At 41.7% G+C, this 26,055-nt stretch overlaps 1 protein-coding gene across 2 annotated transcripts in view; it reads left to right on the forward strand.

The window, feature by feature from the left end:
• The window catches only part of copb1 (COPI coat complex subunit beta 1), a 79,123-nt gene extending 54,309 nt beyond the window's left edge, over nt 1–24,814 (forward strand). For both annotated transcript variants that reach the window (XM_068046312.1, XM_068046313.1), the window contains exons 17-22: nt 1,375–1,519; nt 2,550–2,669; nt 2,975–3,120; nt 3,224–3,313; nt 22,185–22,340; nt 22,517–24,814. In XM_068046312.1, the coding sequence (XP_067902413.1) occupies nt 1,375–1,519; nt 2,550–2,669; nt 2,975–3,120; nt 3,224–3,313; nt 22,185–22,340; nt 22,517–22,576 (717 nt within the window). In that variant the 3' untranslated portion in view covers nt 22,577–24,814. The remainder of the gene's footprint in view (nt 1–1,374; nt 1,520–2,549; nt 2,670–2,974; nt 3,121–3,223; nt 3,314–22,184; nt 22,341–22,516) is intronic.
• Nucleotides 24,815–26,055: the final 1,241 nt, after the last annotated feature.

The following is a 26,055-nucleotide window of genomic DNA, read 5'->3' on the forward strand; positions in this document are numbered from 1 at the left end:
CTGGAACAGATTTGTGCTGAAGTTGCCTGTGATCACCTCATGATTGATGTACTCATGCACTTCAGCATGGATTTTGGGCGCCTTTGCACCTATGATAATCCACATATTTTCTGAACTTAGCTGAGTCATTTGAAGATGCTTTGGCTTCTCTGCTGAGTGACATTGTGCAGTTGATCAAAAGATGGACAGCTTTATCAAAGTTTTTGTTTTAATTTGTTGGATGTGAAAGGGCTGAAATTTGATTCACAGTACAATATTTATCCAAAATAATTTGGATTTAATTGGCCATAATTCACCCCGTCAGGCCAAACTGATGGTCTGCCATTTGTTAGACCTGTCCTTGCACATTTAGGTTTTTACATCTTTTGCATGGCAAGTTGCTGGAAGTATGAGCTGATAGTGCAGCAAGGGAAATCAGGCATCTGGGAGGTAAGTGAACAGGGCGAGTAACTGCATCTCCTGAACCAATCATATTGAAAGAAAGTGAAATGAACAGCTCAAGGACCGAGAAAGAAGTGTAGAATGGCTGAATTCAATGCCAAATCAAGTACAGAAAGAAAAATCAAATAGGGACTTCTAAGACTGGATTAAAAGAGAGAAAAAAAAGAGACACAAAGGGAAAGTAATAAAAGTAGTTATGTTTTGCCTTTTTAAATCTCCACAATTAAAACCCGAAGGAATAAGATTCTGGGCTTGTAATAGTTAATTTTTAGTGCCAGAGGGGTTAACTGGCAGTAATTAACACATCACATCATTAAAAAGGTACTTGGACTTGAAATTACTTGATTTAAGTCTCTGGCGAGTTTAGTTCGTATCGAATGCGTAAATACGCAACTTCATGCTTTCCGATGCATTTCAATGGTGAGGCAGTCAGGAGATGCCATTTTCGCAAAGTAAACAATGAAGAGCACATCTGGAATTTCTGTGCTTAGCCTGGCATCTGCCCCTCACTTCAAATTGCTGCAGCATTTGTGCATAAATAATGGTGAGTGCTCTTAGCCTTACCACTATGACAGCCAAGAATGGGCCATTGTGCATAAACCTTCTGCATATTCATCAGTTTTCTTTTCTGATAGTAAACCGTGATTATATAGTCAAATCCATAAATTCTGAAATTCTGTGGGATTGTATATACATGATGGAGTGTAGTATTTCCAAATTAGATAAATCATAAATAGATATTTAGCAAATAATGGTTTATTCATGGTGCAGTTAATCCTGTTTTATGGAAGTCTGAGTATAACCTACTTTTTGTTTTGATCATAATATACTGCACATTACCAGATTCCACCATGCATTTTCTTTTAGGAAAGTTTACTGGTGGCTGTCTACTCTAAAGGTATATTGGGTTAATTATTTAATCATCCCTTCCAGGTTACGCAGCTAACTGGTTTCTCTGATCCAGTGTATGCAGAAGCCTATGTACATGTTAATCAGTATGATATTGTACTTGATGTGCTTGTGGTCAATCAAACCAGCGATACACTTCAGAACTGCACTCTGGAATTAGCCACATTGGGTAGGTTTTAACAGTTAAGTCCAAAATGCTTTTTCTTTGGGTGTTGGGGTCTGAAGTTCTTTTAATGGATGATAAATACCTGGTAATTCAAGATAATAAAGTGAACAGGTGTTGGTGTTAATTAGTTAATTGTATTCAAATGTATATATATGTAAAGAAGAGTTAGCCAGCACTGGCTGTGGGTTGTTACGAGGGGAGAAGTAAGCTCTGGAAAGCAATAAACAGTTTCTACCTAAGCATCCTGGTCTTAGTGTTTTCTTCACAAACAGGCTTGGAAGTTCTCTAACATTGGGGGGGTGGGGGAGGAAGGATGAGAGTTATGAAACAACTTATTAAAACAACTTATTAAAACCTGTTTCCCTACCCTTGATGGCTCATTGGGTAAATGCACTAAGTGTGCTGCAGATCAGGAAGGTTTCAAGTTCAGATTTTGGTGTTCAGTTACATTTCACAGGTGTGTGAGTGAGGGGTTATCAATGGCATGTTTTCTGCATTACCAAAAAGGTCAGGGGACTGCACTGATGCAGTGTTGTAGCGGGAGTGTGCCATGAGTTTAAGGAAAAAATGAAATACAGGTTTAAAACAGGGAGAAATATCTCAAAACTTCAATGCTTGTAATTTGAATATTTGGGTAAAAGAAGAAACAGAAGGCCCTAAATTTATGCCTTTCATGTCCTGAGAATATCCTATTGTGTTTTACATACAACATTTTTATTCCCAGCTCGTGTCATGGGATATTTTACATCTGCTTAATAGCAGATGAGGCTTCATTTTAATGTCTCGTGAAAGAATGCAGCTGCAACAATGCAGAGCTACCTCAGTCCTGCACTGTCGCTCTGTGTTTAAATTCAAATGGGCTTTAAACTCTCAATGTCTGACTCAAAGGCTTGAGTGCGCCTATCTGAACCAACATGGTCAGGGTTTATATTTTATTTTTGACTGCATCGATCGTTGTATAAGGTTGAACTTTAGTTAAAAAAAGGGATCGCCAGATGTTAAAGGTGAATAATGCTTGCTTTGTTTTCAATAGGCGATCTTAAACTGGTGGAGAAACCTTCACCTCTGACTCTCGCTCCTCATGATTTTGCCAACATCAAAGCCAATGTAAAAGTAGCTTCAACAGAAAATGGCATTATTTTTGGTAATATAGGTGAGTAGGAATTTTGTGTTTAGTCAAAAACAATTGTATTTGCTATTGCCAGAGAGGTGCAGTTGTTGTTTCCTGCCTTATTAGAGGAAGATTTGTTGGATTTTGTTGAACCAGCACCATGCCTTTTCTTTCAGCCATTGAAAAGAATGGGGTGATTCAAAGCTTGAGCTAATGTGTTTTAATATTCTCTGGAGTGGGAAATTGAAATTTGACTTGGTTTTTAATTTGATTTTCTGTAATAACTTTTCTCGATGGAAGAACTGAACTACTTAACTGACAGTTCTGTCTCATATCTGTGCTTTCAGTGTATGACATATCTGGGGCAGCCAGCGACCGAAACTGTGTGGTGCTGAGTGACATTCATATTGATATCATGGATTATATTCAGCCTGCCTTGTGCACTGATGCCGAGTTTCGTCAGATGTGGGCAGAGTTTGAATGGGAGAACAAGGTAGGGAAACAATTTGCCAAAATAATACTTCTCTCTTGTGGTTTAAAGTGCGTTTAATATATGATTGATTGGACTATCCTAATTTGCCTTTTTTCTCTTTAAGGTTACAGTTAACACGAACATTATTGACCTAAATGAATACTTGCAGCACATTCTTAAATCTACCAATATGAAGTGTTTGACTCCAGAGAAGGTGTGTACTACTTGGATATTGAAGTTTTAACAGTAATTAGCACATTGCTTCTTTAAAACCCTAATAACTTGATCACTTTTCTTATTGTTCAGTGTTGATTTCTTTCACAAGTCGACTCTCTCCATTTGATCTCCGTTGGTCTTTGGGCCCCAACCCTTAACTCGGGACCAAATTTATATTTTAAATCTAATGTCTCATTGTGTGTATGGAGTTTCAGAAGGCATTTAATAAACCACCACATATTAAACAGGTTAATAAAAATGAAGCTCATGGGATTGAAGGGACAGTGGCAGCATTTCCACGAAATTGGCTGAGAGAAAGAAAGCAGAGTAATGGTTAACAGTTGTTTCAGACTGAAAGGAAGTGCACATTATGTCCACCAGGGGAGCAGTATTAGGACCACTGCTCTTTTTGATGACCTGGACTTGGGGTTTAATGGGTATATTTCAAAGTTGGCATGTGACAAAAAGCTTGGCAATGTAGTCAACTGAGGAGGATGAAGTTGACGTCAAGAGGACCTGGGCAGACAGGTGAAGTGAGCAGACACATGGCAAATGAAATTTAATGCAGAGAAGTGGAAATGATGCATTTTAGAGGGAAGAATGAGGAGAATCATATAAATTAAATGGGAAACATTAAAATGGGTGCAGGAGCAAGGAGACCTGGGGGTTCATATGCAGAGATCTGTGAAGGTGACTGCATAAGTTGATAAAACAGGATCCTTGGCTTTATAAGTAGAGGCATAGAATACAAAAGGAAGTTCTGGTTAACTTTTATATTTTATTAGTTAGGCCTCAGAGCAGTGTCCACTTTAGGGAAGATATCAAAGCTTTGGATCAGGTGCAGAGGAGGTTTACCAGAATGGTACGACGGATGAAAGCACTTGAGTTATGTAGTGAGACTGGAGAAGCTGGGATTTTTCTCTTTAGGGCAGGGAAGTTTAAAGGAAGATTGATTAGAGGTGCACAAAATTGAGGAGTTTTGATAGAGGATTGGGCACAGATATTTAGCAAAAATTTGGCATAAAGGAGAAGTCTTTTTTGGTGTGAGTTATAATCCAAATTTCACGACTTGAAAGGATGGTTGAAGCAAATTCAGTACTAACTTTTCAAAGGGAATTGGATAGGTCCTTGAAAAGGAGAAGTTTACAGGGCATTGAGAGTCAGAAGAGGTGTGGGGCGAATTGGATAGCTCTTTCAAAGGGCCAGCACAGACATGATGGGCAAAATGGCCTCCTTCTGTGCTGTTACAATTCTAAAGTCAGATGCTTCCATAGATCTCCACAAGAAATCTTTTTTTTTTGTAAGCCCCTGTGCCAATCCTTGAAACTTAGTTAATTTTTCTTGATGTTGATTCCTTGCACTTTATTAGGTATCTTGTGGTAATTTATTCAATTGACCACCAGTCATTTATGAGCCTCAGTGAATATTGGCACGCTATTCAGTCAAAGCAATGCCATATTTCAGCTAGATCTCATCTTTTCCCTTCTATATCTCCAGCTTTTTTTGGTGGCTTTAAAAATGCTTCCTTTTAAATTTCTCTCGTTGCAAAAAGTGCTGCTTTGATGTCAATGGACTTACATTTCCACGAGCGTCGCTAAAAGGGCTAGGAAAATCCTCAAACTTGCTTTTCCTGCTGTTGGGCAGTCTACTCTAACTTCCTGTTTGCTTAGTGTTGCTCAAATCCCCGAGCTACAAGTATGGCCATTGCTTTATACATAGCGTTGGGAAGTACTTTTTCTGCACAGATTCATCTGTGGGACAGTGCTGGTTGTCCTCTATCTGGCACCTCAGTGAATATGCCAAACTCTGTTCATTTGTCACGCTCTTTTTGCTAGGCATCCTTTATCAATTTACCATCTAACTTGTTAGTAACTACTAGAGCTTCTCTATCTTAAGGACTCCTACTTCTTGTGGCACCCTTGCTTGCTCTCTTGTCCTTGTTCTAGTGAAACCACGTCCCCTACTCGAGTTCCTATCCCTTTCTGGCCTCCTATTACTCGACCTGTCCCTCCTACAACCAGACTTCCTTTCACAAGTTAGTGACCTTTTCCTTGGACTATGATCATCTTCAGGCCCACTGTCTGAACTAATGCTACATTTTCTGGCCTTCCACATTTTCACTTCCTTCTGCCAATCGAGGTCTGATATCGTGTACCTTGTCTTGCACATTCAACCAATGTTTGTATTTTCATGTGGCCTTTCCTGCCCTTCGTATAATGGTGTCTTCCCTCCATTCACTCACTAATCCCTTCTGGCATATATCGTCAACCTAGTCCCAACTTTCGATGGTTGACCTTTGGGATAAATGGCCTTATCTGGATCTTCATTATCACTTGGTCCACTCTCAGTCAGCCCATTATCTGCCACAATCTGTTGCTCACAAAGGTCTGACCTATGTGCATATGAAGTAGATGGTACAGCATCATTGTCCACCATTTGTTCAGATTCGGTGGCAATAAGCCATGAGGAATGTACTCCAATGGTTTGGTTGCCATGTTGCAAAATCACCATTTTGCCATCAGTGCCTGTAACGTTTCTTGGGCTTCTCCATTCTTTTTGTTCTTCTCCTGTAATACACCATATCCCCGGTATCAATTCTTTTCTGATGGCCTGATCTGATACCTCAAAGCTCTCCAGATTTTTTCTGAAACCTCCGCTTTAATAAATGCTCTTCTCCTTGCATGCATGGCGTTCAATTGTTCCACAAAAATTGTACTAAATGTAGTCCCCTCTAAAGCTGGAGGATGATCCCACATTACCAAAGGTATTTTCGGATTCCTGCCCTAAACAAATTGATATGGGCTGTAGCCCCCAACCATTTGAAGTGTGTTTTTCGCATGTACTGCCCACACCAGAGCAGTGATTAATTTACAATTTGGCTGGTCTGCTTAAAAAAAATTTCAGAGCATTTTGTCAATCAAGGCATGATTTCTCTTACAAATCCCATTACTAAAAAGGACTTTCTGCTGCCATGTGCATTGCTACAATATTCATATTTTCTCTCATATTCCTGAACTCATAATTGGGAAATTCTCCTCCAGTGCTCAGTCCTGTTCCTATCCACCTTTCCATTATCTTGTCCACCATTACTTTTTGTCTTGACTATAAATTACCGTTGACAGACTGAATCTCGTCGCCATGCCTATAAAGTGTAGAATAAAAATGTTTCCTTTATTCCATACTTTCAAGTCCATCACTATGGTTTCATTAAAGTCCCTTGCTAATGGGTCGCAATGGCGTCCTTCTGTTTTTTTTCAACAAAAAAAAATCACATTTTCCACTGATATGTCCTTGATATGTTAAATGTAGTCATCTTTTAGCAGAATCTTCAACCTATGACAAGATCCCTACCCCCGGATGCCATTAATACTTTAACATTCTGCTTAGAGATGTTAGGTCTTGTTAGGGCTAAAGGAATACAATAACATCCCGACTGTGTAAACCGCAAAGCTACAGCTTTCCCAAAGAATCGCCTTATCGTGTTCCATATCTAATTTCATCCGAGCCTTTTTCAGAGACTGTTTACTTAACAGCAAAGGTATATCACTGGCTACTACATCCATACTAATAAAATGGTTTACCCCTGCTATTTTATACTGAATTACCACTCTTAAGTGATTTCAATGGGTGGTCATCCCCAAACCTGAAACAGATAGAACTGTCACATTCTTTGACCTTATTTCAGTCTTCCTTACTTAAAGAATCCATGCATCACCTTAACCAGTCCACTCCTCATACTGTGGACATAAACCCACTGTCTAGCACTGCGCAATTGAACGAATCTGCCACTAGGACACTCATTACCGGACTGAAGCTTCGTGACCAGTGCAGTTCCTTCTGATTGATCAGTATGGTCATCCTCGCCTTCTGAACCTTCCAAGTCATGTGCCATCTCCAAAACCCAGTTATTCCTTTTTGGACAATACAATGCATAGTGGTACTTTGAGTCGAATCAGAAACACCTGTTGACCACCCCTTGGTTATTCCTGGGGTTCATCCTTCTACCATATTTACTGAATTCCTGCCATCTGTTATAGCTGCCAAAAGGGTCTCTATCCTCATTCGTTTTGTGTGTTTCTCCTTGCGTACTGACACTGGGGCCCCATACTTGAATGGCCTCAAAATGCTACTAGCATTGTATCCTCCACCTTCGGTGTCACGGCTAAAGAGCCCATCTGCACCATGAAATCAGCTGGAAAGGAATGCTTTCTCTAAAGGTTTTTTAGGGCGTCGGACATCTGATCAAACAGTGTATCTTTTTCATTGAATCCAACTCTGGTTAATACCAAGAGCCTATCCATGTTCGATATCCTAGCACAATCCCAACAATTTGAAGGCAAGTATTGATCTAGGAATTTCCAAGCAAAATCACTGCAAACTTGCATATAGTGGGTTAAACTCCATAATTCTTCTTTGGAAGAACCATCCATTTTTCTAAATTCAAAGGCCAACCAAGCCTCATAGGCACTCAGTAAGTCATCTTTCATATAAATTTTATCCGTATATTTCAAGAGTTTGTCATCGTCCAAATGATGAGCCTTTAGTTCCGAGAACACTTTGCCCCTGATCTTGCTTCTGGCGGGAAGTGAAAGCGCAGGGGCCATTCCTTGCTTCCTTTTAGGTAAGGACGTAACCTATGTCCATATATCAACTTAATTCTTCCATTGACTGTAAGGTTCAGCTTCACAAAACAGCAGTGGAAAATCATATCACAACACCTTACACTTGGTTGTAGTCATCTTTCTTCAAAAATAAAATCCAAATACAGCTTTCTCCAAAAAAAAAAACTCCAATTCTAATCTCCTGTCTGAAAACAAATCTTAGTCTCCAATCTTCACTTTCAGGCAACCGTCCTCTGCTACCAGTGTTGGAGAAATCTTCAAGCCTGTTTGTGAAGAAGACACTGAGACTAAGATGCTTTGGTAGAGATTGCTTATGGCTTGTCACAAACCTTATTTCTGCTCTCCAAACAACACCGCCAGCCAGTGCTGGCTGGCTCATTATATATACACACTTGAATACAATTAACTAATTAACATCCAGCACCTGTTCACATTATCTTGAACCACCAGGTATTTATCATCCATTAACAGAACTCCAGATCCACAGCAATGTGGTTGACTCTTAAATGCCCTCTGAAATGAAACTGGACAACCACCCGGCATCGACCTAGGTACTGGAAATGACAACGGCAAACCCAGCCCTGTTAACGCTGCAAAGTCCTCCTTACTAACATCTGGGGGCTTGTGCCAAAAGTGGGAGAGCTGTCCCACTGACTAGTCAAGCAACAGTCTCACATAGTCATACTCATGGAATCATATCTTGCATACAATGTCCCAGACACCACCCCTGTCTGTCCTCTCCCACCGGCAGGACAGACCCACCAGAGGTGGCGGCACAGTGGTCTACAGTAGGGAGGGAGTTGCCCTGGGAGTCCTGAACCTTGACTCCGGAGCCTGTTATAACGATTTTAGTTTTTGTACTAAAATCTTAGAATTCTGTGTGTTTTAAAAAACTGAAAAAAGGATTTCCACTGGACATGGACACCTGCAAATAGCTGAAATTTTTGGATGTTGACTTCGTATACAAGAATAGGAAAGCAAGCAGTTTCATGGAAGCCAGCCAGGGGTTTTTGACGACCTCAGAGCAACACTTTGAGTGACAGAGGAGACTCTGTGTCTGGTCATGTGATTGGCTCAGGAAGATTTACTTTCACTTTGGACCCTTTTAAAAACTAGTGAGTTGGACAAAGAGCAGGCACTTGAAATTTAATTTCTGACGTGTGTGGAGATCAAAGTGGAAGACCCAGAAAAAGACCTCTTTCTCTAAAGGAAACTGGCATTTCTTGAAAGGGAATCCTGTATTTGAAAGGTGGCAGATTCCCATTGCCTCATGTCTCTGAAGAATTCCTGCATCCAGTGTGGTTCCTGTTTCCTCCTGTGTTTTGGGAAACAATAGGGTCAGGAAACCCGAAGAAAGCTTCTACTGCTATACTCCTGCTATGTGTCCAAAGCAGGCCTGTTCCTACACCCCTACTGAAAAACCTATGTGATGTCTGCTGTAGCTGATTGCTTTGAACGTCTACCCATCATAGACTGTTCATCAACCTCACTTGGCGAAACTTCGCGTGGCATCCGACTATTCGACTCTGGAATATCTCACCCAACTGAAGAATTTCCTACAAGAATGTGACAAACTGCTTTATTTTATTCCTTTTATTCATATGAAACAGCTGTAAACCAAAACCTTTTTTACCCGGTTAACCATTTTTTTCAATGTATGTATGTGTGCATGAGGGCTCGGGAAATAAGCAGCTTTTCATACATATAGATTTATCTCATTAGTGGTTAAGACTTTTTTTTCTAATAATTAGTTAATGTTGTTCAAAGAAACCTGGTTGGTGTGCCTTATGCTAGGGGGGACAAATAGAGTTGGCGATTCTTCGGTAGGTGAGAGAAAATTCATCGATGTTGTTACGACCAGGTGAGCCATGTGTCTAGGGGTCTCTTGCTGTCTCCACGTGGTCTTGTAACAGGGTTTAGTTTTAAACACAGCGTGTTTGAGTTCTCCCTTTTGTGAATCCTTGTTCACAACTTTCCAATTATAAGGCAATTAAATGAGCACCAACAGGCTTTCTTTGGTTTAAAGCAGAAAGATGACATTTATTAAACCTTCACCTTAAACTCTAAGACGGTTTACATCTGCAGATATACAACGCGCTCACGCTAGCATGCACACGCTATATAAACCCTGCAAAATAGGGACAGAAAAGAGCAGAAGAAAAGATAAGTAGAAAGTTTGAGGTAATATCTTGTTACTATTTCTCAAGCTCACTCTAGTCCTTGACTGAAGTTATATTCTTGCGTTTCGTTGGGGCCTAGTAATCATCATAAAACTTGGTTCACGTGGCAAACCTTTCTGTCTTTGAGTTTCACATGTCTTCAATGGTTTCAGTTCGCTGAGAGATGAGCAGGCAGATAGGCAGGAGAGATGATGTTCTTAGTCCATGAGCACACAGCATTGTCTGAGTTCAAATCCCTTTGATGGGAGTTCAAATTCAAAAAAAAACTCCCACGTTGTCCTGCAGGTCAGTCATGTGACTGGTTCCTTATGGAACAGTCTCTTAACATCCTTGGTTGGAGATTCAAATTTCTCTGCAACAACCAGTTAGCCATGTGACTAAAACTGGTCTGACCACTTCTGTGTATTGGAGGGACAGGGATTGCTGGATCCCAATTGTTTCAACATTGCTTGTTACCATGGAAATGTCTTTCCGGTCAGGGCTTGCAATTTTAAGTTTTGATGTTCATGTGGCGAAAGAACGTGTGCCTCAGTCTTGGCAGGTGAGGTTCGCCTGACACCTCCACATCCAGGAGAATGAAATTCGATTCGAATAAAATGGCACATTTCATTACAGTTTGGGAGATATGTAAGATGCAGAAAGAAAACCATCAATGCATTATCATTCATTCACCAGTCTCTAAGATCATTAAGATGGTCTGTTCTGCGGGGGCAGGGCTGCTTTAATTTCCTCTTTTTTTTTCTCCGAGAGAGTTAGTAGGTGGGGGCAGGTCTATCCCGAACTCTCTGATTCACGCCAAGACTTTTGGCTTCAGGGGATGGGTGGTTCCCTTTCCTTCTGACTGTGGGGGAGGAGTCTCTGTTACTCTCCCCTTTGCTCTCTGGGACTCTCCTACCTGCAGGTACTTGTGCAGATTTAATCATTTTCTGGTGACCCTTCAACTAGATGAGGCATCACCCTCACTGTTTCTCTGCCCCCTAGAGGTCTCTCTTTGTCTCTGCATGTTCCTGTAAATGCTATTAGCAACTCTGGTGGGGTGCTTCTACAGTCTGCAGTTACATAGGAGGATTTAGGGTCTAGCTTTTCACTTTTCTCGGGGTTGGTTGACCTGGCGGTAGGGATTTTCATCCAGGGTTCTTCCCGGACTTCCTTTAACCTGTCCTCTGGGTCACTTTTTCCCCTTCTCTTTCTAAACCTTTGCCAGCCATGTGCCTGCCTGTCCCCATTGTTCTCGGTGGGGGTCCCTTACAGCTCACTAGTCCTCTGCTGGAGGGTTCTCCTAACACCGGTACTTAGGGGTGCAGTTTTCACTGTAGGTTGGGGTTTCCCCTCAACCTGGCACATGTGGCAACCCCTGCAGTACTCCACTAGAACCTTGTGGAGTTTTGGCCTGTTAAACTGCTGCGTTATGTGGGTTTTGGTCTTTCGTATACCAGCATGTACGGCCACTGTAGTCTCGTGGGCTGTTCTTGATATCCCTCCCCAGTACCTCTGTGGCACCACTAACTGGTGATCAACTGTCCACTCCTTGCCCTCAGGTCTGTGAAGAGGACTCCATTTCCTCATCAGTACCTCATTCTTTTTATAGTAGCAGTCACTATCAGATTGGGCAGCCTGTGCTAACCCTTGCAATACTGGGTCAGCTTGTTGAGCCTCACCTAGGGAAAGTCCATTTAATTAACTCGCTGGGTCTCCTATCTTTCCAAAGAAAGTCTCGGCCAGGCACAACTCATGGTCATTTGCCTGGAGTGTCAATGCAGTCTCCTCTGGGGGAGCTGGTTTGATCATGGCCTGACTCACTACACATTCAGGGACTCTGCAGGAGACCATCTCCTGCCACCGCTCTGTCTCTCTGACCTCCTGTGGTCTTTCTTTTACTATTGGGGCCACCACCTTCACCCCTGCCAGATCATTACCAAGGAGCAGGTCAACCCTGTCCACAGGCAAACTAGGGACAATCCCTACAGTCACCGGTCCTGAAACTAGATCGCACTCCATGTGCAGGTACAGGCATACACTGCCCTCCAGTGCCATTCACCACCATTTTGGTGTTCACTGCACTCTCTGGGGGAAAGGTCAGGCCTTTTCCCAGTGAAGGGGATCTGGTGGCCCCCGTGCCCCTGAGAATCACTATGGGCTTGCTTGCCCCACTTGAGGGATACGGGGTTACATTCCCTTCTAATACAAAACCCTGGTAACCTTCAGGAATCCGTTTAACTTTTCCCACACTGGCCGTAGTAAGCTTCCTGGGTTGCATCCTTACGTCAGTCAAAGCCACAGCCTGTTCTGTGTTTTCCATTAGGCCCTCGTCTTCACTGAGCAGTTGTGCCCTGATTAACCCTACTGGTTTCCCCTTTAATTTCCAGCAGTCATCTTTTAAATGCCTTGCTTTGTGGAAGCACATAGGTCTCCGGGTCTCACTCTTGCTCCCAGCACCTTCCTTTTTGGCTGGAGGAGGAACCCCTGTGTCTCCTGCATTCCTTTCTCTTCCAGGACTGCCTGGGCTTCTATCACCTTCCCACCCTTTGTCCTTTTTGGATTTGTGGAGTGATCAGGAAAGTTCTCCCCTGGGAAACCGACTTATGGATTAAAGAAAATTCATCAGCCAGAACGGCTGCTTGCTGGGCTCCCTGAACCCGTTGCTCTTGACATGAGTTTTTATTGAGAATGGGAGAGAGTTTTTAAATTCCTCTAACAGAATTACTTCTCTGAGAATTTTGTAGCTGAGCTGTATTTTTAAAGCCCTCAGCCAATGGTCAAAAGCCAGCTGCTTGCTTGCTTTCAAACTCCAAATAGGTTTGATTGGCTTGCTTTTTGAGGGTTCTAAACTTCTGACTGTAGGTTTCAGGTACTAATTCATATGCCCCAAAGATAGCATTTTTGGTCAGTTCATATTTTGATGAACTCTCATCTGGCAGCGAGGACTAGACCTCATGGGCTTTTCCAATTAGTTTGCTTTGCAGTAAAAGAGATCAGGTCTCAGCTGGCCATTTTAGCTGCCTTACCAGTTTCTCGAAGGACACGAAAAATGCCTCCACATTGTTCTCATTGAATTTTGGAATCAATTGGTCGAGTTTTAGCAATTTTGTACCCAAGCCTCAATTCTGATCCTCCATATTGGCCATGCTTTCACGAGGGTTACTCTGTCACCCCCTAGCTAACTCATGCCACTTCAACTCTTTCTTTGCATTCTTTCCAGAATATCCTTTCTTTATCTCTCTCCTGTCTCTCTTTCCTTCTCCTGTCTTTCTTTCTCTCTCTTTCGTTCCTTCTGCTATCTTTGTTTTTCTTCACCTTCCATTTGGAAGACTGTTGCTTTCTCTTCCCATTTCTTCCAGAAGGCTCTTTCTTTCTCCTGCTCCTGCTTCTCTCTTGTTCCTCTAATTCAAGTTTCCTTTGTTCCAATTGTATCTTTGTTAGAAGTACCATGTCTGGGTCTGCTTCTCACACTGCTTCTGCTTCATCAGATTCAAGGAAAAAATGGCTGGCTACTAACCATAGGCGTTCAGACATCCTAGCCTTGCCATGTACAGTGATCCCACACTGCCTAGCCATTTTTCTCAACTCCTCCATAGACAGTGCTTTTTAGCTTATCCCAAGTTACTTCACTCTGGCTTGGAGAGCTACTCGCTTCAGTTGCAGACATGTTAGTATACAATCACACACAACCACAAGAAAACCTGTATTGATTTGCTCTTTTTTGTTCGGGAACAATTTTGCTCCCACTTCCAATTTCCACTCGTTTGTCTTTGGGTAACAATCTGCACCCAATTTATGTTATGACCAGGTGAGCAATGTTTTGAGGGGTCTCTTGCTGTCGCCACCTGGTTTTATTGTGACAGGGTTTAATTTTAAACACAGTGTTTTGAGCTCCCCTTTTTGTGAATCCTTGTTCACAACTTTCCAACTATAAGGCAAATAAATGAGCACAAACAGGCTTTCTTTGGTTTAAAGCAGAAAGATGAAATTTATTCAACTTTAAACTTAAACTCTAATACGGTTCACGCCTATCAATATACGGCGCACTCACACTAGCATGCACACACGATATAAACATGCAAAATAGGGACAGAAAAGAGCAGAAGAAAAGATAAGTAGAATAGTTTGAGCCAATAACTTGTTACTATTTGTCGAGCACACTGTAGTCCTTGATTGAAGTTATATTCTTGCGTTTCGTTGGGGCCCAGTAATAATCATAAAACTTTGTTCACGTGGCAAACCTTTCTGTCTTTGAGTTTCACGTGTCTTCAATGGTTTCAGTTCCCTGAGAGATGAGCAGGCAGATAGGCAGGAGAGGAGATGTTCTTAGTCCATGAGCACACAGCATTGTCTGAGTTCAAATCCCTTTGATGGGAGTTCAAATTCAAAAAAAACTCCCAGGTTGCCTGCAGGTCAGTCATGTGACTAGTTTCTTATATGGAACAGTCTCTTCACATCCTTGGTTGGAGACTCAAATTTCTCTGCAACAACCAGTTAGCAATGTGACTAAAACTGCTCTGACCACTTCTGTGTATTGCCTGTTACCCTGGAAATGTCTTTACGGTCTGGGCTTGCAATTTTAAGTTTTGATCATGTGGCGAAATAATGTGTCCCTCAATCTTGGCGGGTGGGGTTCGCCTGACAATATGCTGTGACCTGTGGAGATGTGGGACTGAATTAACAGTGCATTTCTCCTGCCTTGGTCCTAACAATCTCATGAAGTGTCATGGCATCAGGTCAAACATGGACAAGGGAACCTGCCACTGATTACGACCTACTGTCCCCTTCGTCCCCACCCCCCGCCCCCATGGCTGATGGATCAGTGCTTCTCCATGTTGAACACCAATTGGAAGAAGCAAGAGAGAGTAGCAAGGGCACAAAATGTACTCTGGGTGGGTGACTTCAATGTCCATCACCAAGAGTGGCTCGGTAGCACCACTATTGACCGAACTGGCTGAAGGCTAAAGGACGTTGCTGCTCGACTGGGTCTGCGGCAGGTGGTGAGGGAACCAAAAGAGCGAAAACCCTACTTGACTGCTTTCTCACCAATCTACCTGTTTCAGATGCATCTGTCTATGACAGTATTGGTAGGAGTGACCACCGCACAGTCCTTGTGGAGACCAAGTCCTGTCTTCACATTGAGGGTACCCACTATCGTGTTGTGTGGCACTATCACAATGCTAAATGAAATAGATTTCGAACAGCTCTCTCAACTCAAAATTGGGCATCCATGAGGTACTGTGGGCCATCAGCATTAGCAGAATTGTATTCAGCCACAATCTGTAACGTCATGGCTTAGCATATCCTGCACTCTACCATTACCATCAAGCCGGGGGACCAGCCTTGGTTCAGTGAAGAGTGTAGAAGCAGCACCAGGCATACCTGAAAATGAGGTGTCAGCCTGGTGAAGCTACAACACAGGACTACTTGCATGCCAAAGTGCATAAGCAGCATGCAATAGACAGGGCTAAGTGATCCCACAAGTCAACGGATCAGATCTAATCTCTGCAGTCCTGCCACATCCAATCGAGAATAGTGGTGAACAATTAAATAACTGACAGGAGGAGGAGGCTCCACAAATATCCCCATCCTCAATAATGGGGGAGTGTGGCACATTAGTGCACAAGACAAGACTCAAGCATTTGCATCCATCTTCAGCCAGGAGTGCCGAGTGGATGATCCATCTTGGCCTCCTCCCGAAGTCCCTCGCATCACAGGTACCAGTTTTCAGCCAATCCGATTCACTCCACGCAATAAAAAGAAACGACTGAAGGCACTGGATACTCCAAAGGCTGTGGGCTCTGACAACATTCCGGCAATGGTACTGAAGACGTGTGGTCCAGAACTAGCTGCGCCCGGAGCCAATCTTTTCCAGTACAACACTGGCAACTACCCAGTGTGGAAAATTGCCCAGGTATGTCCGAACCACAAAAAGCAGGATAAATCCAACCCGGCCAATTACAGCCCTATTCAACTCCCAATCCTGAGCAAACTGTTGGAACGGGTCGTTGACAGTACTATCAAGCAGCACTTGCTCAGCAATAACCTGCTCACTGATGCTCAGTTTGGTTTCCACCAGGGCCACTCAGCTCCTGACCCCATTACAGGCTTGGTCCAAACATGGACAAAAGAGCTGAACTCCAGAGGTGAGGTGAGAGTGACTGCCCTTGACGTCAAGGCAGCATTTGAATGGGTATGGCATCATGGAGCCCTAGCAGAGCTGGAGTCAATGGGAATCAGGGGGAAAACTCTGCTGGTTGGAGTCATACCTAGCACAAAGGAAGATGGTTGTGGTTGTTGGAGGTCAATCACCTCAGTCCCAGGACGTTACTGCAGGAGTTCCTCAGGGTAGAATCCTAGACCCAACCATCTTCAGCTGCGTCATCGATGACCTTCCCTCCATCATAAGGTCAGAAGTGGGGATGTTCGCTGATGATTGCACAGTGTTCACCATTCACGACTCCTCAGATGCTGAAGCAGCCCATGTCCATATGCAGCAAGACCTGGACAACATCCAGGCTTGGGCTGTTAAGTGGCAAGTAACATTCACGCCACACAAGTGCCAGGCAATGACCATCTACAACAAAAGAGAATCTAACCATCTCCCCTTGACATTCAATGGCATCACCATTGCTGAATCCCCCACCAGCAACATCTTGGCAGTCACCATTGACCAGAAACTGAACTGGACCAGCCACATAAATGCTGTGGCTACTAGAGCAGGTCAGAGTTTAGTTTAGTTTAGTTTAGGGATACAGCACTGAAACAGGCCCTTCGGCCCACCGAGTCTGTGCCGACCATCAACCACCCATTTTATACTAATCCTACACTAATCTCATATTCCTACCACATCCCCACCTGTCCCTATATTTCCCTACCACCTACCTATACTAGGGGCAATTTATAATGGCCAATTTACCTATCAACCCGCAAGTCTTTTGGCATGTGGGAGGAAACCGGAGCACCCGGAGGAAACCCACGCAGACACAGGGAGAACTTGCAAACTCCACACTGGCAGTACCCAGAATTGAACCCGGGTCACTGGAGCTGTGAGGCTGCGGTGCTAACCACTGCGCCACTGTGCCGCCCTATAGAGATTGGGAATTCTGTGGCAAGTCACTCACCACCTGTCTCCCTAATGCCCGACCACCATCTACAAGGCACAAGTCAGGAGTGTGATGGAATACTCGCCACTTGCCTGGATGGGTGCAGCTCCAGCAACACCCAAGAAGCTTGACATCATCCAGGACAAAGCAGCCCACTTGATTGGCACCCCATCCACCACCTTCAATATTCACTCCCTCCACCACCGATGCACAATGGTAGCAGTGAGTGCCATATACAAGATGCACTACTGCAACTCACCAAGGCTCCTTTTACAGCACCTTCCAAACACGTGACCTCTGCCACCTGGAAGGATAAGGGCAGCAGATGCATGGGAACACCACCACTGTCGCTGGGTCAAAATTCTGGAACTCCTTTCCTAACAGCACTGTTGGTTTACCTACATGCCAAGGACTGCAGCAGTTGAAGAAGACAGCTCACCACTGTCTTCTGAAGGGCAATTAGGGAAGGGCAATATATGCTGGCTGAGCCAGCGATGCCCACATCCTGCAAACAAATAAACAAAATATTCCATCAGATATCTTAGCAGAATCTATTTGGTTTAATGAGTCACTGAATGAAATCACAGCACCAATGCAGAAGCATTAGTCAGACCCTCAGCTGAATTTCTCCTTCCTGCCTGCAATCTAGCTGAGATGAGCTAACTTTGAACAGATTCATCAGCAAACCTGGGAACTTTCTGGTCTATTTGGCACAATAACTCTCTGAATATCTCACTGTGCCAGCATGGAAGCAAGTTGCTCTATTTGTATTTCATTGAGATGGAATTGGCCACAAGATGGAACGAAATTGGCTTTAAATCCGTCTACGTTGTTTAGGACCTGTAAGAATGTATTTCTGATGTCATGTTGAGTCCTGTCTATCAATCAACAACAGCAGCCATACTTTACATTTGTATGATGCCTTTAATGTAGAAGAACATCCCACGGCACTTCATGGGTGTTAGCAAACAGGGGTAATAAAAAGCTTTGTCCATGGAGTTTTAGGTACTGCTTTTCAAGGAGGAGAAGGAGGTAGAGAGGCAGGTAGGCTGAGAGAGGAATTTCCAGAGTGTGAGGCTGATCTGGCTGAAGACATAGCTGGCAATGGTGGAGCACAGGATGAGGTTGAGATACACAAAAGGCCAGGGTCAGAGAAAGGGAGAGTTTTACAGATACCTGTAGGGCTGAAGCATGATTCCGAGATGGGAAACAGTGAGACCGTGAAGGAATATAAAATTAGAATGAGAATTCTAAATTCAGGGTGTTTGGTTACCAATGTAGTGTAGTGTCCATTTTGAGCCATCAGATTTCAGAACGCAAGACCACTTGATTTTTAACCACTCAGCAAATTACATTGTGATAAATACTGTACCAACAGGCCAGCTATTGCTGCTCCTGGATTTTCCTGGAAGTGAGTGCTAATTAATAGTAAAACTTCTCTTTGGTATTTGATGGACCTCTTTCAAACCAGTGTATCCTGTGACTCGCCATGAATGTAATGTCGCAGGAAATCTTCCAGCTTTCAACAAGCTTTTATTTCCATTTTCTGCCTTTTTACTGTCAACTAATCTGTTATTTTTTGTACCCATCCCAAAACTGGCAACTTGTGGATCCATACAATTGCTCCAAATCTTCCATATTTTGCCAATCTCTTTAACTTTCAGATGGTGAATGTGCAACATTTTCTCAAGTATTTCAAAAAACATTTGAAAATTTCAAACAAAAAATGTAGAATAATTCTTCAAACTTTGAAAGAGTAAATAAGTATGATCAAGCTTTTTGCTGAGCATTTTTGTAGCATTGAGTTTTTATGAGATTTTTCTTTAACTCCAGGAAATTTTTTAAAAACTCAAAATGGAGCACCTCAAATTTTGATGCATTATTATTAGACATAGACATATGGCTTTTTAGTACAAAAGATTTATTCCAGAATTCTGTACTGGGACTGACTATTTTTAAATATGCATAATCTGAATCAAATTTCAGAACTTGATGTAAGTTGGATACTTTGGTTAAAATATCTAAGTGGGCACAAGGATGGCAGATGAAAGTGAACACAGGCACATGCATACAGGAGTGAAAAAGAAACAACAAATGATGTTAGTCACTGAGGATAAATCCAGAGTCTTAATAAATTCAGTGCTCAACGTATCCAGCCAATACTGAAAGCCAATAAATGTTAAAGCCGAGCTAGAACAGTAGACCACAAGGTGGAGGAATTCATAATTAAACTTCATAAGTGCTCTGGTCACACTGGATCTTAAATACTACATTCAGTTTAGTCACTGAGACTCAAGGATGACAGTCAAGTTGTAAATGCAGTGCAGAGAAGATCCTTGGCGCTGATACCTACTGTTCAAGGGCTGAGCTATGAATAAAAGCAAAAGAGATTTGGCCAAGTGAATCTCCCATGGTGCTACTCATGGCAAGTCAAAGCATGTGCTGTTTTATAAGGACAGGAGCATTGTGCACTGAAACAATGTATTCTGCTAAGTCTTGGTGTGTAAATTTTTAAACTACATGGTTTAATTGCTCTGCGTTAAGTTTAGGGTCAGTTAAAGATCAGGCTGCAGGTAAGAGTCCGAGCTTTATCTTGTGCAGAGGTCAGTTAGAATGCTGGAGATATTTTGGTCTGGTATCAAGTCTGCTACAGAAGCTTGTATTAAATAAGGTATGGCATTTGGAATATTGATGTGCTTTTTGTTAGTATATTACTAGTCATTCTCTTAGTGTTGCACATGCAGTATTCAGTGCAAGCAAAGCCAGATGATGGGATTGGGTTGGGTGGATTGGGGTGTACTGGGGTTAGGGATAACTGGACGATGAAGACGGAGAGGAGGGTGGATTGGCTAAAGGAGAAGTGGAGATCGTGAGTGGATGGGCCAAGGGAGTTAGAGGAGAGGACTGGGAGCAGGATAGGAAGAAGTTATTTTAGCACAACAGATAATATATAGTGCAACTACAGGTGAGTTTCTTCCTAATTTTCTACACAGCAGAGAAATGTGGCAGGTGAGGTACCCCAGAGATTCTTTCTCAGGGTCATCCGAGGTTAGATGGCGAGATCTGAATGATACGTAAAAAGTTCGTGTTAGTTCTTGAACTGCAATTTTTTCTGGGTAGTGTGCTTAAAGGGCTTAATCTCAAAGGTGGGTGGTCTGTGCAAATCTGTGTTTGAACAAGGATCTGAAGAGCATGACGTTAGAAGGAGACTGGATCATTGAATATATTTTATATGAACCTTATTGTGCACTGCCACCCAATGGAATTGTTACAGAGCTGCATGCTAACACAGATAATGAGTTTAACAGCAAGAATATAAGTAATGGTGGGATTTGAACCAATGTTGCATGACCAGCCTTTTGCTTTTATATTGGTAAATCATAGTGAAATCTTTAGGCAGAATGATGACTGAATAAGTCCAACTCTGATTTTAGCAATGGCACTGCAGAATTTACATTGATGTTTTGGAGATTGAATTTTATGACTCATTTTTCTCTGAATATCATAATTAGTATATGATCCTTTATATGTTCAATTTCTTTATTATTTTTAACGTAGGATACACAAAGATGGTAAGCAAACTGTAGTACATTGAAGGTGGTGTATGAGTTTAGCAGTAGTGGCAGGAGGTATTGCATTGAAGATCTTAGCTATTTGTCTGCTTTAGATAGCATTAGATGGCACCATTGGGGAAAGGGGGTGGTGAGGTGACAGGGTCTGGCAGCAGAATGGGAAGCTTATCCTTAATCGCATAAAACTGGGAGAAGGGATCCTGGTACTGGGAGCATTGAGATGGGTGTTGGGGTACGACAGCATTGAACCCAGGAGAACGTGACCAGACCCATTCCTGGTTGGAAATGTTTTTCACGAAGCTTCTGACAAAGATCTGTACTTAGTTTCGTGAGTAGCATCTGATGACATGTCACAGGCAAGATTGGGTTGTAGTAGGAAAAGAGGAGGGCAAGTGAGGAATGGGTCGAGTAGCTTGCCAGGTAAATATGGGCTATGAACAGGTTGGGGAGATCAGATGCAACACACATCCTTCTCCTTTGTTGCAGGCATTAGCAAAGTATGGCAGCAGGCTAACCTTAGTGCAAAACAAAACAATTATATGTATCAAGCGCTCCTTTTCTGCAGCTTAAAAAGAATTAGAAATCTACGGATACAGTAAAAGCACTTCAGAGAACGTAAAGCCTGAGGAGAATTATTCGAACAGCACTGCTCAGCTTGGCAATGTAAATTGGCAGCTGGGAGTCCTAGTAAGTCATATTAGGATAATGAACCAATCAGAAGTAAGTAAAACAATTTTAAGTGTGACGGGCAATGTTGCATATTATGCACTTTGTGAATGCAAGACTTATAAATTATATAGATCATTTAAATCTATGACAAAACATGATGAGTCAAGGAATGCCTTAGTTAACAAAACCTTCAAAATATTGTATACATTTGGTATCTAAAGTAGTGCATTAATCTTGTGTGACATAGATGTTATTTCTCCGCTTGTGTTTTTGAGGCAATCCCATTCTGGTAAAGGTATAATCTCCGATTAGCAGTTAACCTTGATGATCTGTTGGAGATAGATGAGATGCTTCTTCATTCAGAAACCCTCAATCTTTAGTTTTTCACTGCAAAATTGTACAGGTCCGAATTGCAGTTTTTAAAAGGATTCTTCTAATTCTATAAATACAGTCTTTTGAGGGGACCTTAAAAATTTACAAATTCACTTTTTTGACTGGATTAACGATCTCAATTTTTATTTTATCATACATTACAGTAACTTATTTGCCACCAGTTTCTCCATTCATGCACCTGTGGCCTAACCGCAGCATCAAACTTGTGCTTCAAATCCTTTGGTCAGGGAGTTTTCCTGTTATTTGTTAGTTTTAGGGAAGACTGTGAATGGCAACTAATTTAAACCTATGGAAAAACAAATGGCTTGGATTATGTACAACTTGATATGAAAATTTTTTATATTTCAGGCTCTTTCTGGTTATTGTGGTTTTATGGCTGCCAACCTCTATGCTCGGTCCATATTTGGAGAAGATGCACTTGCAAATGTTAGCATAGAGAAACCAGTTCACCTTGGACCAGATGCTCCTGTGACTGGTCACATACGCATTCGGGCAAAGAGTCAGGTAAGTGGTAAAATATGCTATCTTCAGTAGTTAAATATAATCTAATTTTTGTTGTACAATGTTTATTCATGTAAACTTAAACTGCATTTAGATTTAAAATGAAACTTTGAACACTCCCACATCCAGCAAATGACCTTAATGTCATCTCCCTTCACTATGTCTCTGTTATCTTACAGGGAATGGCTCTCAGTTTGGGTGACAAGATCAACCTATCCCAGAAGAAAGTGAAAGCATAGTGGCTTTTCAAACATCCATATTGGCTTAAAGTATTGTTAGTTTAATCCAGCAATATCCTATGTTTACCTATAAACAAAAGATCATAGATGTGAGTATGTTGAAGAGAGCTTGTGATTTTTGTTGAGCTTTCCATGAAATCAAGCTTCTATTTTTCATTTGAAAAGACTGTAGAATTCTTTCTTTTTGTCTCATTTATGTCTTGCTCCAGAGGTCACCTGTTTTACACTAAAATTTATCAATTATAATAAAGATGCAAAATTCTGCAAGTGTTCTGTGTTCATCAGGCCTGTCTGTGTATTGGAAGTATGTGAACTTTGCATATGCAGATGAATTAATAGAAATGCAAATCGATTTGATTATTTGTTTTGAGTGGAAATAAATGGTTACCAAAACGGTTGTCAAATGAAAGGAAAATGTTCATATCCACATTACCTGTGGAAATTCATGTCTTGATAGGATAGGAAAATGTGACCTTTTTCCCTGTGATTACTATTGATACTTGAAAATGAAGCTTTGTACTGGCAGCAGCAACATCATTGGAGCACATTCTACACAGGTTGTTCGGGATGCAAAGGGATAATCAAGAATGCTTTTAAAGCTTTGGAAATGTAGAAAATGGCAAGGATAATCATCTCTTCATTGTTTGTATCATGCCATTGCTTGAACTGATGTGTATCTCAATGTAGAGTTGTGCTTTTTCATTCAGAAACCCTCAATCATTTAGACACTTTCCCCACCCCTCGGGGGAACAGTTCTACTATTCATGATGAAGGGTTACTGACCTGAAACGTTAACTCTGCTTCTCTCTTCACAGATGCTGCTAGACCTGCTGAGTATTTCCAGCATTTCTTGTTTTTATTTCAGTTTTCCAGCATCTGCAGTATTTTGCTTTTGTTTTCGTTCTACTATTCAGTTTGTTTTAGCTTGCAGTTGATCAGTCTTAATGGGCAAGCATTGGCACTGACAGAATATAGACAGTTTTTAACTATGTACAATACTAAACCTCTCTTCAAAAGGCAAGTATGAATTGATTTTTTTCCAAACTAATAGTTCATGAAATGTGGTTTTCAATTATTGTAATACAATGTATAGTAAACAGGCAATTATTAGCCCTTCTGAGACCACTGTTTGTGAAAGAAAATTGTATTTTCACTGAACACTGAATTTTTATTTGGTACATTAACATTGACTTTTAAGGTCTGCTTATTTTAATTTTTTAGACAATATTAATCATTGTAGCATAATTATCCATAAAGTTATTCATGCTAGAGTTAAATTCTAATACCATATTGCTTTATGTTCTATATTCAAATGAGTTTTAAACATCCTAGGAACTGGCAAACAACCCCTGAAAATTCATAGAAACTTATATTTTTAATTAATTTCCATAAATTGTGAGCACTGTAAGAGAAAAGGATTTGGAGTCATAAGGTTGTGATTTGTTTCTGTTAAACTGTGTAGAGATGACATTGACCAATCTTTCAGAACCATCATGGAGTTCATTTGCAGTCTTATAATTAATTCCCAGATGTCCCCTATTCTGAATATATTTGCTTTTGCTAACATCATGCTAGGCCCCCACCTGCCAAGAATGAGGCACATTAATTTTGTCATCAACATTGATTTTAAAATGTTGCTGGAGCGAGGAAATTACTTGTTAAACAGATCAGCCGTAGCTGGAAAAGACATTTGCATATTAACACAGTGCTTGGAAGGACAAAGGACCATTCCCTGACACATTCAACCCACATTGTGTGCAAGAGGAGCATTCCAGAGACTGCAAAGGTTATATAATCCAGGACTGGTTAGACCAGCTGGTCTCATGAGTAACTGGCTGTTCCAGGGTCTTTTGAACGAGCCACAGAGAGTTTGAATTCAGACTCTCAGATCTCTCCTGTTTGCTCCCATCTCTTTCTCACTAGCTTCTGAATCCACTGAAGACACATGAACCCCAAGAGAGAAAAGTCTCCTACAGCGAACGAGGTTCAAGAAGAATACTGGGCCCCAACGAAGAGCAAGATCCACCTATAATAAAGGACTCTACAGTGAGCTCGAAGAACCATAACAAACTTTGCCTCAAACTTATTCTACTTTATTTCTCTTTTCTGTCCCTATTTGCATGTGTCTATCGCGTATGCATGCTAGCATGGGCGCATCGTGTATCCTTAGGCGTTAACCAAATTAGAGTTTAAGTTCAAGCTTAATAAATTTCAACCATTTCTTTAAACCTAAGAAAACCTGTTTGTGCTGGTTTCTTTGCTTTGTAATTGGAAAGCGGTGAACAAGGATTCACCAAGGGGAAGCTAAAAACACGATGTGTTTAAAATTAAACCCTGTTAAGGTAAGACCAGGTGAAGGCTGAAAGGGAACCGAGACCTCTTTCTCACCGGGTGGTATCACTAATCACATTTCTTAATTAGGATAGTCTTTTGAGCTTTTGCAGGGCAAGTCCAACCGTAACAACTGAATGCTAACACTGCACTATAAACAGCAGTAGTTACAAAGGCCAAGAAAACACAGTAGATGATATAATCTTATTCATTCCATTGATCATAAGAATATTAGTGAACTGCAGTTGGAGTGGTTGAGGAGCTTATGTTCTGACCTCAATATTTGATTATGAATCAGTGACGTTTGCTGTTAGAATCCTCTTTACAATATTTCCTAAGAAGCATGGTAACTGAAGTAGACACAGCAATGCATGTCTCAAAAAGAAAATTGAAGAACCGACAAGCAAAGTAAGGTATAATGAACTGCTTCTTTGTCAATCCAGAGTGCATATTATAAACCAGGAATCAGGGTATTTTCAGAAGGTTGAAATCATGGTTCATATTGAAACCAAAGACAGAGGGAAGAGCAGAATGGAGGCTTTAAATTGAAAAGTGGGATCACATGGTTATTCCTGCTATTCGTCATCTACATGCTGCCCCTGTGACATCATCGAAAAACACGTCAGGTTCCACACCTTACCCACAGCCACCTCACTCAACCCCCTCCTCGACTGCTTGTCTGACATCTGGTACTAAATATTTGCAAGACCGAGGCCATTGTCTTAGGTCCCAGCCACGAATTCCATACCCTAGCCACCAATTCCAGCCTTCTGCCTGAGACAGGACTAGACTGTTTGCAACATTGGTATTGTATTTGATCCTAAGATGAACTTCTGACCACATATCTGTGCCATTACAAAGATTGCCTATCTCAATCTCCGTAACCCAACTCCTCCCCATCAGCTCATCTGCCGAAACTGTCATCCATGCCTTTGTTACCTCGAGACTTGACTATTCCAATGCACCCCTGGCTGGCCTCCCATCTTCCACCCTCTAAACTTGAGGTCATCCAAAACTCTGCTGCCCATATTCTAACTCACACCAAGTCCTGTTCACCTATCACCTCTGTTCTCGCTGACTTATTTTAGCTCCTGGTTGAGCAACACCTCAATTTTAAAACTCTCATCCTTGTTTACAAATGCCTTCAT

The sequence above is a fragment of the Heterodontus francisci genome, chromosome 14, assembly GCF_036365525.1.
Source record: "Heterodontus francisci isolate sHetFra1 chromosome 14, sHetFra1.hap1, whole genome shotgun sequence".
NCBI classification, from domain to species: domain Eukaryota; kingdom Metazoa; phylum Chordata; class Chondrichthyes; order Heterodontiformes; family Heterodontidae; genus Heterodontus; species Heterodontus francisci.